The sequence below is a fragment of the Astyanax mexicanus genome, chromosome 19, assembly GCF_023375975.1.
Source record: "Astyanax mexicanus isolate ESR-SI-001 chromosome 19, AstMex3_surface, whole genome shotgun sequence".
In the NCBI taxonomy this organism is placed as follows: Eukaryota; Metazoa; Chordata; class Actinopteri; order Characiformes; family Acestrorhamphidae; genus Astyanax; species Astyanax mexicanus.
In genome coordinates, this window is record NC_064426.1 from 175,903 (window position 1) to 190,014 (window position 14,112).

At 37.8% G+C, this 14,112-nt stretch overlaps 1 protein-coding gene across 1 annotated transcript; it reads right to left on the minus strand.

Moving 5' to 3' along the window:
* Nucleotides 1-6,478: 6,478 nt before the first annotated feature.
* Nucleotides 6,479-11,917, minus strand: msx1a (muscle segment homeobox 1a). Its single transcript, XM_007240693.4, has 2 exons — nucleotides 11,553-11,917; nucleotides 6,479-7,471 (listed from the first exon to the last, which is right to left on the minus strand). The coding sequence occupies exons 1-2, from the start codon at nucleotides 11,824-11,826 to the stop codon at nucleotides 7,053-7,055; spliced, it is 693 nt and encodes a 230-aa protein (XP_007240755.4). The 5' UTR covers nucleotides 11,827-11,917; the 3' UTR covers nucleotides 6,479-7,052.
* Between the last annotated feature and the right edge of the window lie 2,195 nt (nucleotides 11,918-14,112).

Genomic DNA, 14,112 nt, shown 5'->3' on the forward strand with positions numbered 1-14,112 from the left:
TTTAGTCCAATAAATTCTACACAGAACCTTTACAGAACCGTTTCTCCACTCTGTTACTGTGGGTTTAAACCCAGAACCGGTTCAGAAGAGTTTGGACTCACTTTTACGGCAAGAGGAACAAACGCCAGAATCCAGACCTAGAACATTCTCTCAGAGTTTGGCAGCTACAGGTCCATTTATTCACCATTAATCACACACACTCTCTCTCTCTCACACACACACACACACACACACACACACTCACACACACACTCACACACACACACACACACACACACACACACACACACACACACACACACAGCTGTCCTCAGTCTCCAGCTGTGTCTCTTTCGCGAAGTCAGTGGATCTGTTTAGTATTCTGGCTCTGTGTTCTGCAAGTTCTGAGTGTTTGGGTTCAGTCGCTCAGGTGCCTGAAGAATCATCTGGTCTTCAGGAAACAATGAGGAACATTAAAAACATATGAATTTTCAATTTCCTGTCAAGAAACCAAGCTGGAATTTCCTCACAGATCCACAGATAATTCAGTCTGAGTCCCCAAACAGCCGTTACTAATACCACCTTAATAAACAGCCATTACTAATACCACCTTAATAAACAGCCATTACTAATACCACCTTAATAAACAGCTGTTACTAATACCACCTTAATAAACAGCCATTACTAATACCACCTTAATAAACAGCCATTACTAATACCACCTTAATAAACAGCTGTTACTAATACCACCTTAATAAACAGCCTTTACTAATACCACCTTAATAAACAGCCTTTACTAATACCACCTTAATAAACAGCCATTACTAATACCACCTTAATAAACAGCCTTTACTAATACCACCTTAATAAACAGCCGTTACTAATTCCACCTTAATAAACAGCTGTTACTAATACCACCCTAATAAACAGCTTTTGCTAATACCACCTTAATAAACAGCCTTTACTAATACCACCTTAATAAACAGCCATTACTAATACCACCTTAATAAACAGCCGTTACTAATACCACCTTAATAAACAGCCATTACTAATACCACCTTAATAAACAGCCATTACTAATACCACCTTAATAAACAGCCATTACTAATACCACCTTAATAAACAGCCATTACTAATACCACCTTAATAAACAGCCGTTACTAATACCACCTTAATAAACAGCCTTTACTAATACCACCTTAATAAACAGCCGTTACTAATACCACCTTAATAAACAGCCATTACTAATACCACCTTAATAAACAGCCGTTACTAATTCCACCTTAATAAACAGCTGTTACTAATACCACCTTAATAAACAGCTGTTACTAATACCACCTTAATAAACAGCCTTTACTAATACCACCTTAATAAACAGCTGTTACTAATACCACCTTAATAAACAGCTGTTACTAATACCACCTTAATAAACAGCTGTTACTAATACCACCTTAATAAACAGCCTTTACTAATACCACCTTAATAAACAGCCTTTACTAATACCACCTTAATAAACAGCTGTTACTAATACCACCCTAATAAACAGCTTTTGCTAATACCACCTTAATAAACAGCCTTTACTAATACCACCTTAATAAACAGCTGTTACTAATACCACCTTAATAAACAGCTGTTACTAATACCACCTTAATAAACAGCCATTACTAAGACCACCTTAATAAACAGCCGATACTAATGGGTTATGGTTCAGTGGTTCAGAGAGGGGATTCGATGTTCAGCCACACAGCGAGTGTTTATCAGGAACATTTCCACTGGATTCTGCTGCAGTTCCCCCTGTTTATAAACATACTATACTAAACTATACTAAACTATACTAAACTATACTACACTTTACTATACTAAACTATACTAAACTATACTACACTTTACTATACTAAACTATACTACACTTTACTATACTAAACTATACTAAACTATACTACACTTTACTATACTAAACTATACTACACTTTACTATACTAAACTATACTAAACTATACTACACTTTACTATACTAAACTATACTACACTTTACTATACTAAACTATACCAAACTATACTACACTTTACTATACTAAACTATACTACACTTTACTATACTAAACTATACTACACTTTACTATACTAAACTATACTAAACTATACTACACTTTACTATACTAAACTATACTACACTTTACTATACTACACTATACTAAACTATACTACACTTTACTATACTACACTATGCTGCACTATACTACACTTTACTATACTACACTATGCTGCACTATACTACACTTTACTATACTATACTAAAATACACTTTACTATACTACACTACACTACACTACACTGCAATACACTATACTAGACTACACTACACTATACTACACTTTACTATACTATACTACTGCTACAGTCTCTCTGTGATTGGGTACAGATCATTTTGAAGATTTTAGAGATTAATACTGAAGAAGAGAAAAGACAAAGCTTAGTTTCAGATGTTTTTGTTAGTGTGTGTGTGTGTGTGTGTGTGTGTGTTTTGTTTTAGGGTTAAGGAGTGAGATAAGGGTAAGTTATACTGATTCGGAGTTGGGGGTTTGAGGTGAGTAAGTTTTTATTAAACTGTTAATTTCAGGTTTGCGGTAAGATCATCTCTCTGATTGGTTCTGATTCAGAAGGTGTGGAATTTTCTGGATGTTCTGGAGAAACAGGAGGTTCAGATGGACCTTCAATCTCTCAGCCATTCCGCCCTCTAGTGGTAGAACCCCAGCATGAATGTATCTTTATGAATGAGGGTGGGCGTGGCCAGCTTTACGTAGAATCTGACTTCTAAACATATTAAATGTGTTTATTAATGACGTCAAAACACCTTATAAATAATTAATAATCAGTTATAACACATTGGTAAATATAACAGTGACCTTCATTCCTCTGTTCTGCTAAAGCTGCTTATAGTGGGTCACAATCAGTCCGGGTTCTAGATAACAGAGTTCAGGTCTAATGCTGGACTCGGCACCACCGACCCAGACTGGGGTCAGACCCGAACTGACAGAACCAACAGAACCATGATTGTGTTCCCTCTCCAACCCTTTATATACCTGCATATATGTATAGGATTAAAATATAATATTTAACACTTGTTTATGTTATTTCAATACAGTCTTATTTTTTTCATACAAAGTCTTATATCATGTTGCAAGTAATGGCAGAAGATATGATACCATGAACATTCTAATTAAATATTTTATAAATACATTATTCAGTGCCTATGAATGTGTTATAAAGTCAGTATGAACCATTTAAATAAAGTGTGCAGAACCCCACACGCCACTGTTACAGTAACATTACTCTTGGCCAGTAAATCTCCGCACAGCGTATTCAATACATTTTATACAAATGCTTAATTTAGATTATCTGTATTTGAGCTAATTAAAACATCAAGCTTCAGCATGATGTGATTGGTTTAGTCTTGATGACATCATGAAGTTTACAGTAGTGTTTGTGAAGTAGGGAACCTGGTAAAAAATCAGTCAGAACCCAGTACATAACTTTTCCCCCCAGTTCACCCAGTAAAACAGACCGACATTCACCCACTACTGAACTGGTGTGATCTGAGACTAGGCATCTCCCAGTTCAGTGACACTGGACTGAGTTTGGATTACTGGTCTTCAGTGTTTATACTGTATGAGTATCAGTCAGTGTGTTATAACACACTTATAACAGTGTGTTATAACACACTTATAAACTGCCTCTTGTTAATCTCTGAGCTGCTGAGTGTAATGGAATCTAACAGGCCTGAAGGAGCAGAAAACTGAGCTCATTAATCTAAACGCCTCAATTAGAATTTATTTACTAACAAAAACTAATTCCCCTCACCTAGATCATATTTAACATAATAAACAATAACGCTTTGGTTCCCATAAGAATATCTTTCTCCTTAATCCCTCTGATCTCCCTCAGCGTCCAATCACATCTCAGATCCCCAAACATTCATTATAATTTATAATTAATACTCTCTAATACTCTCTAAATAAACCTGAACATGCACTGTCCGGCCATAAATACTAATGATATATTTATTTACAGGATATTATAACTATCTTTACTGGAGTAACTATCTTTACTGAACTCTTAAAGGTGAATTTTAAAGATGTAGAACCTGTAGAACCAAACATAGGATTATTACATACGATTAAAGAGCCACGGTGCAGCGCCGAGTTCCGGCCGCAGGGTGGCGCTGTGGCGCTGTGTGATCCAGGAGAGAGAGGGTGGCAAAAAGCCGCTTCAAACTTCACCTGGTGAAGTAAAGACCTGCAGATCTAGAGAACCCGGTCCAGCAGGGAGTTATCTAGACCCGCATTAGAACATAACGGAAGTTTTTAGGGATTAAGCGCGTTTTTGTTGCATTTATAAGAAATAAATCCCCCTGAAATAAACATGTAATCTAAATCTACAGGTTTAATCCCGACATCATGCAAATCCCCAACTTGTGCGCCGGGTTTATGTGGGACTGCGGGTTCTGAAAGTATGAAATCTTTAATGTTGTGTTACAAATTCCAGGTATTATGTGTATAAAATGTTCGGTGCAGCTAGGACCGCCCACTGCAGCTTTTAAAAGACACGCGCCCTAATGCGATTTATAGCCTACTACTAAACACGATGCGCGCGCTCTGTAAACTTATTAAGTGTTTACAGTGATGTTAAAATAATTTAAAATCGTGTGCGCTTATTTTATTAACGTTTATATTATAGTATATTGAGTGTGTGTGTGATAGTAAACTATGACACAATGAAAATGTTTTATTTATTTATCGAATATTGTTTCTGATTAATTTGCGGTTGAGGAACGCGACACGTTCTAGATAATCATAAATCAGAACTTTATTCAGAAAGATCTACATCTGTTTTTGTGGTTCTAGAGTGTTCAATTTTTTTCTAATTTCTTTTACACAAGAATCCGAGTTAATTATTTTCATATATATATTTTTATCGCCACTTTTTTTCTGTATTTTATGATTGAATGTGTGATAAATATTAAATATTAAATATTAACTGCGCGAGAGTTCTGGGAGGTTCTGGTCGGGGTGTTAAGCAGAAACCTCCGGGTGCGCGCGCTCCCGATCTCCTGCTTATCCCTCCGGAGCTTCTTCAGCCGCTCCCCGCGCGCTCAGCCGCGCGACGCTCGTCTCCCCGCGCGCGCCAGTCCGCTGAACGGGAATCAGCTTTAATTCTTCTACTGAAACTCCCGAATAATTAAATAAAGCGCAGAATTATCCGGATTCTGGGTTCGTATGAAAATCACTTTAAAACGGTTTAATTTTTAACTGGTTCCCGAAAAGCGCGCGATTTCCCAGATTAAACCCCTTTCGTTATTTCCGAACACAAATCACACCCTTTATCTCCTCGTTTCAGACTAAACCTGCAGCCTCTACTCAACGTTTACACTTTAATTTTATATGAATTACTTTATCAAAATCACTGCAAAATCCCAAAACAGTCCCAAATAAGATTAAGATCTAATGATTTTAGCGTTGCACAATTCCCACCTAATTTTATTATAGTTTTTTTATCCCAACATCCCCAAAATTATATAAAAAAACTAGTTTTATAATCAGAATATCCAACTATACATTATTTTTAAAACTCAGTTTAACACATTTTATAATTAGAGAATTCCTCCTCCCCCACTGATATAACACATTAAACACTATAAACTCTTTTTTTCATTAGAATCTTATTCTGCGGATTAAATGATGGATAAACTGTGTTGATAAATTTTAGGGTCAACACTACATTTACTCCGCAGTGCGCTCTGCATATCACATAAAAAACGGCAAATAAACAAGTCGCGCTGACGTCACACATTAGCCTAGCTATCTTAATGTAACAATTTTAAAAGATCAAACACTGACCGAACCATTTATATTATGATGTAATGCAGCGATGTTTAAAAAGCACAATGCTTTCAGTGTAAAGTGAAGCTCCACCCAAATAACCCAGAACCTCCATCAGTAAATCTGTGTACAGTAATCAGAGGGGGTTCTGTAAGGGTTCTTTAATCAATTATTCAGGTTCCATAACCCTACAGGGTTCTTATACAACAATAACAACTCAGATAGTCACAGGAAAACCTGCCTGATTGAATAATTATTTTACTCTAATTAAGAACTGAAATGGCTCACTGAACCTTAACAGAACTGCATGGGATCTTTTTCAGTATGATATTAAAACATCAAAACTGTATATATCATTTAAATACTGTATAGAACCCATTTTTATTACTGTATACTGAGCATAATTATGTGGAAATTATTGTCAATAAACAGAATAATTTCAGTACTATATAGTTCTTTTAATATACTTTAAATATGCTTTATATTTAACCATTTTAAGTACTATGTAAACCTCTTGTCACCACTGTTAATAATCCGCTGTTAGTAATTCACTTTTTGTGATGTAACCAGTGCGGAACCGTTTGGAACATTTGGGTTAGTAAAAACAGAAAACAGGTATAAAGAGTTGATTGTTAATTTATTCAGAAATATAATCAGTATATAAAGGTAATATTTAAATTTACACTATAATACAGAAACTTCCTCACGAAGGGAAGATCAGAACTGCGCCACATGGGTTCTTCCACCATATACCGGTTCTGCTGAGGAACCCGGAGCTCTCTCACGCAGAACCGCACCGATCTGAATCCAAACAGTAAATAGATTGAGCTTCTACAGTTCAGATCTGGAGTTCTGCTGTTGATCCGGCACAAAGCACTGTGGGTACAGAGGCCGTAAGATGTGAGATTTTGGTGGACCACAGCACGTGAGATTTTAGAGGGTGATGGCACGTAAGATTTTGGCAGATCATGGAAAATGAGATTTTGGAGAGTGATGGTACGTAAGATTTTGGAGGGTGATTGAACATGAGATTTTGGTGCAATATGGCACGTGAGCTTCAGGGTTTGAGGTGCGGTCTTTGTACTAAGTGGTGCATGTGGTAAATCACATGTGCTGCGTGGGCACCACGGGCACCCTGTTCCACTCTGGCGCTGTGCCCTGGATGAGCGTGCCAGTCTCTGTAGGCGTCAGTCTCTACGCTAAGTGGTACATGCTGTATCCCACATGTGCCGCATAAAGTCCTGGGGGCGGCGCGGGTACGGCGTGCCTCTGGAACGGGTGCGTGCCCCCGTAAGACCCGGGCATGTGAGCCCCGAGAGGGAAGGAGATGCCGAAGGCGGGGGGCAGCATGGGTTTGGCCGCCATCTTTAGCTTCTCCAGCTCCGCCTCCTGCAGACGCTTGGCTTTGGCACGTCGGTTCTGGAACCAGATCTTCACCTGGGTCTCGGTGAGGCTGAGGGAGCTGGAGAACTCGGCGCGCTCGGCGATGGAGAGGTACTGCTTCTGCCGGAACTTCCTCTCCAGCGCCAGCAGCTGCGCCGTGGTGAACGGGGTGCGAGGCTTCCGGTTGGTCTTGTGTTTCCGCAGGGGGCACGCCGGCGGACTCAACCGCCCTGCAGGAGAACACAACACCCAATTAATGTTCACATCATGACTCACAAACTGATTCAAATACTGAATAAAATACTGACTCACATACTGACTCAAATACTGACTCACATACTGACTCAAATACTGACTCACATACTGACTCAAATACTGACTCACATACTGACTCAAATACTGATTAAAATACTGACTCACAAACTGATTCAAATACTGAATAAAATACTGACTCACATACTGACTCAAATACTGATTAAAATACTGACTCACAAACTGACTCAAATACTGAATAAAATACTGACTCACAAACTGATTCAAATACTGAATAAAATACTGACTCACATACTGACTCAAATACTGATTAAAATACTGACTCACAAACTGACTCAAATACTGATTAAAATACTGACTCACAAACTGATTCAAATACTGAATAAAATACTGACTCACATACTGACTCACAAACTGAATAAAATACTGACTCAAATACTGATTAAAATACTGACTCACATACTGACTCACAAACTGATTCAAATACTGAATAAAATACTGACTCACATACTGACTCAAATACTGACTCACATACTGACTCAAATACTGATTAAAATACTGACTCACAAACTGATTCAAATACTGAATAAAATACTGACTCACATACTGACTCAAATACTGACTCACATACTGACTCAATTACTGATTAAAATACTGACTCACAAACTGACTCAAATACTGATTAAAATACTGACTCACAAACTGATTCAAATACTGAATAAAATACTGACTCACATACTGACTCAAATACTGACTCACATACTGACTCAAATACTGATTAAAATACTGACTCACAAACTGATTCAAATACTGATTAAAATACTGACTCACATACTGACTCAAATACTGACTCACATACTGACTCAAATACTGGTTAAAATACTGACTCACAAACTGATTCAAATACTGAATAAAATACTGACTCACATACTGACTCACATACTGACTCACATACTGACTCACAAACTGATTCAAATACTGAATAAAATACTGACTCACATACTGACTCAAATACTGATTAAAATACTGACTCACAAACTGATTTAAATACTGAATAAAATACTGACTCACATACTGACTCAAATACTGATTAAAATACTGACTCACATACTGACTCAAATACTGACTCACAAACTGATTCACATACTGATTCACATACTGACTCAAATACTGATTAAAATACTGACTCACAAACTGATTCAAATACTGACTCACATACTGACTCAAATACTGACTCACATACTGATTCAAATACTGACTCACATACTGACTCAAATACTGACTCACAAACTGATTCAAATACTGATTCAAATACTGGTTTTGTGTGTGTTGTGTAAAATGATACAGAACTCTGTATTAATGGCTGGTCTGTTGTTACAGATTGTAAAATACTGTTTTCTTTGTATAAAATGAATCAATTTATTAAAGTTTCTCCACCTTCATTAGTTTTTCCACAAATCTGAAGAACCTTTAACCCGATAAATTACTCGTCATTTTCTGAGGTTCTTCAGTAAATTCTCCTGCTGTTTTAGAGAACAGAACACAGACGGTTCTTTAGGGAACTTAAGTGTTTCTGTTGTTAGAAGAACCTCAGCAATTCCGGTTCTGTGTGTCTGAGTGTGATCAGGGTCTGAAGGAAGCGATTTATATTTACAACACTTTTTTTACTTCATGTTTTATTGAGGCTAAAGATTTATTCTATTATTGAGAAATTATGTCTTTACCTTGATTTGATTTGGTCTTTAATCATTTCATATTAAATCCACTAAAATTATTTAGTTCTATATTTAGAGAAATAAAATAAATAGAAAACAGGAACTTTCTGCCTGTGGAATAAAAACAATGTTTTAAAAAGTGAGTTAACTATTTTCAAGCATTTCAGAAGGAGAAATATCTCATACTTAATTTTTTTTGCTTTATTGATTTTGTAGCTGAAATATAGATTCACTGAGCAAATGCTGTATTATATTTTAAATACACAATGTTAATAAACAATATACTTGTGCTGTATGAAGAGAAACATTTTTATATTGTTGCTCAGAATTCTGAGATCTCCAGAGAAATCCCGACACTCATCACCTTTAATTCCATCTATTATCTTCTTGTTTTAATATAATTTTATTATACAGGGTGTAAATATTTAATAATTTACTAATAAATCTAAACATTTATCTTTACTTATAAACCTGATCTATTTTACTGAGCTGCTTTACTTACTTTACTTGCTTTACTAACAAAGAGAACCTTAAAACATACACACACACACACACACACACACACACACACACACACTGCTGCAGTAACACTGAGTGTAACTCTCTGTAAAACAGATATAAATCAGATCAGTCTTTATAATTTAATTGAATATTATTTAGGTGTTTTTTTGGTTGATTTATTCTGTATTAAATTCTGATCTTTACTAGAACATAAACTCCAGATCTGCAGTGAAAAAAACACTAATAATTACATCATCTGTTGTAATAGTGATTAATTAACACTGTGTTACGCAGGTTATTGAGCATATGTAATTGATGTGTTATTAGTGTGTAATTGCAGCCTTTTGATGTGGATTATATGACAGTGTGTGTGTGTGTGTGTGTGTAAGAGAGAGTAACACATCCACACCTGATGAACATCCTAAACTAATTACTATTAATAAATGTGATCAGATGTGATTATTGTTTGTTTAATAAGCCAGAGCTCTAATTATGTTCTAATAAAATTATAATTAGTTGTAATAAATATTAATGCAGAGAGAATATTTAGCTTAAAACCAACTGTTTTAGAAATTAATTAAAGTAGAAATTAATATATCATTACCTGATTATAACATATTTAGGTGATATTAAAATAAACTCAACAGGTTTTTTTTTCTATGATTAATATATATTTATATTACAGTATCACAGCTTCTCACCAGACAGTGATCTAACATATGATGATATTAATAATGCCTCTATATTCTGAAGATTATGTTAAAATTAATCATATTAGACAGAATTTTATAAAACTTAAATGATTTATAAAATATTACCTGTTAATTAGCAGGTGCTGATCAATAACAACACTCTCATCTAAACTGTGGTGATGTAATAATTCAGGTGATCATGTGACCCGTTCTATCAGAATACTCTCTGTGTTCACACTGGTTTAAAATTCGGTCCTAAACCAAACTCACATTTATATCACCTGCAGTTCCAGCGTTACACCTGAATATTAATGTTTTAAAGTGTTGTGAGGAGATTAGAACCTCCAGAGAGAGATTAACGAAGATCATAAACAGGTTCTGAATCAGTTCATCTGCTCTTCCTGTTCAGTAACGCTGTAAAATAAGAGTACAGTATTTACAGTAATAAACATGTTTCAGATCATTATTAATTGACATTAATTTAGTAATATTATATTTAATTTGTTCTTATATTACTGCCCTGCTTTGATATTCATCTTGCTCAGTTATTATTAATAGCACTACTAAAATTACTGTCCTTTAATATATTTTTTAGGATCTTAAACGGACGTTCAAGCTCGAAAACCCTCTAATGTGTCTGAATATTATTACATTTCCTAATTTAATTAAATCTTTATATATTTTTTCTACTTTTGATTGTTATTTATCTTTAATTATATTTATTTTTTTGAGTATAATGTGAGAATTTTCTGCTGGGATTAAAATAGTTTGCTTTTTTTTTAGTGTGCTCTGTTTTTTTTAGATTTATAGGTTTATATTGTGTAGAATTTCTTGATAATAAAGAACAGTTCATAAATCTTATTTTTTGTTGCATTACATATTGTAATAATGATAGAAAAACATTTAAACAACTTTTATTTAACATTATCACACAGGTATCGATTAGTGTTAAAATTCTGACACTGAATCAACTGATTCATTTAAAGCTAAACTACAAATACAAATTAATATTAATAATAACACACTTTTACTTTGATCTGACTCGGGATTTAGAGCCGAATTTAATCCGATTCTTTATCTATTTTAAAACTGAAGTATAAACTCTGCGGTCTGGGTTCTCCGGGTCTTACTGGGAGGTGTGGGGGCGAAGCGCGCGCTCTGGATCCAGGAGCTCCGCTCGGGACTCTCCGCTTTAACCTGGTCCCTAATCCCCCCGACAGCGTGCGCGGCTCCGCCGTCCGTCATGGGGCTCGCGGAGGTTCCGGCGGCGGCGCGCGCGGGTCCGCTTGGGGTTCGGTCCGCCATCAGCGCCTCCACGCTAAAAGGCAGCGGCGCGCGCGGCTTCATCTCCGCTTCAGTCTTCAATACAGCGCAGCCGGACCACATGCAAACACCAGGGGCCATACAGAACCGAACCGAACCGCCGGTGCCGCTCTCTGCACTGAACTCTCCTACCCGACCCGCAACAACTCTACCGACCACAACACGCGCGCGCGCTCGGGCAGCCGAGTCCCCCCCGCGGTAAAGATAAAGCCCAGCGCGGACCAATCAGCGCGTGAGTGGGAGTGGCAACAGACCGCCACGGTCCAGTTAAAAAACAGGCACATGAGCCTAAACCAACCACGAACCAATCAGCACGCGGATTAACATAACAAGGAATTAAGTTCACTTTCAAAGTTTTGGAGCAACTGTTTATTTATTATTTCACTTACTGACTGAAGGGTAGGAGGAGCAAAAGATCAATCAAAAAACTGGTGGGAGGGATCTAGAGTTTCTCGGGAATATCCAGAAACTGAACAGCCCGATAATCCAATCGACAATCAATCAATAACCCAATCCGATCTCAAACAGGGTTCCATACACGGCCTCGGTCCAATCAGCGCAGGAGGAGGAGGAGCCTAATTCCATCACCTGAAGAAAAGAATCTAGTCCACACAGGTGTGTCTACAGCCAATCACACGCTAATCAGAGCAGATTTTTTAGGAATCTGCCAACATTTAGCATGGAAGTGTTGTTTACTCTCTGGAAGAAAGTAAACAATTAATAAACAAGTAAACTGCTATTCAAACAGTAGCTCCTTATAAGAACCGACAGCGCTTAACTAAATCTGGAGAAGCTCAGCTACAGTAATGATGCTCCCATAACCATTACAATAAGTAAACCACCATAATTAAGCCTCTGTTTATTGGGCCAGACCGCATGCTGGGGGTGGAATCTGCTGTTCTGCAGAACCGTGTTCTGGTGGAACGTCTCGAGCAGGTTTATGGAGCGCCGCACGCCCCACAAACCCGGTAATGACCGACCGGAGGAGGATCAGCGGGTTTTCCCTGTGACTGAAACCATTACAGGAGAATTATGGGAAATAGGGACTGGGGTGTGTGTGTGTGTGTGTGTGTGTGTGGGGGGGGGGGGTGGTCTGGTGCGGTGCAGCCCGGAGATTTAAGCGCGAGCATCAGTATCTTAATAGAAACATGAGGGAAATGATTTCTGTTTTCATGAAGGTTAAATTAAATTTTATAGTGGCTCTAATGGTGGCGGCGCTGGCGAGCCTCAGCGCGGTTATTAACATTAATCCCCTCAACCTGGACCCACTTCTCCCCAAACCTCATCTCCAACATCTCCTCACTGTTTTTTGTTGCAGAAATAAAAAGTGAATTCATCGTTTCCTTCATTACGAGCTGGACGTCTGCTCTAAAAGCTCTGTGGCTAATTGCTAAGTGTCCCGTAAACAGTGGGTCCAGATCGGCCGTGGTGAGGCTTGGCTAAGCAGACGGGTTACTGCTGTCTTTACAATACATTACATGATATTACATTACATAACATTACATTGCTACACTCAGAATAACAGTCTGAGAGACTGTGTTGGAGTGGTGGGAGGGTCTGATGTTGAGGCCTGACAGAAGTTCTAAAGGAGGTTTGATGGAGTTCCAAGTTTAATTAGCACAGAGTGATTAGAGTCCTGTTACAGTGGAGTGTGAGTGAGTAAATTAATGTTTCTGGGCTATGTCTGACTCTGGTTGTGCACTCTTTAGTGAGCACTAATTGGTGGTAAGTGATGGAATCGGGTTCAGTAATTTAGCATTTCCTGTGTTTCACATCAGGCATTTACAGAACTCTCAGCCCAGAGACGCTCGACCCATTAGCCCAAACCAGCACCGCCTACTTTGAAGTCTGGAGACGCCACACTGCTGCAGAGTGCACACTATACTCACTCTCCAGAGTGCACACTCCTGTACTGACTCCTAAACTACACTCTCTGGTATGAAGTAGTAGAGGTCAGTAGTAGATTAGTATATGAAACTCTAGAGGAACTTTATTCCGGGTTCACACTACACATTTTTTTTAGTCACCAACAGTTTTTCCTTGATTGGCAACAAAAATTGTGCTCGGAGGCAAATCAGGGTTCACTCGGCGCTCGCACTGTCGCGTATAGTGTGAACTACTGAAAGACACCTGACCGGCTGACCTGTCGCGGACTGATTACAGCGCAGATGCCTGGCAAATATTCAACATGTTTAATATCTGACTCAGTCGGCGATTGGGAGTCAGGAGCAGTGGCTACATACAGCCAATGAGATCACAGAAAGAAAACCACAGGTCCAAAACACACCTGCTGCATTACCAGAGCCGTTTATGGAGAGTCTGACCACTTCCTGTCCCCCTGTTATATCAGACTGATAAACTCTAAAG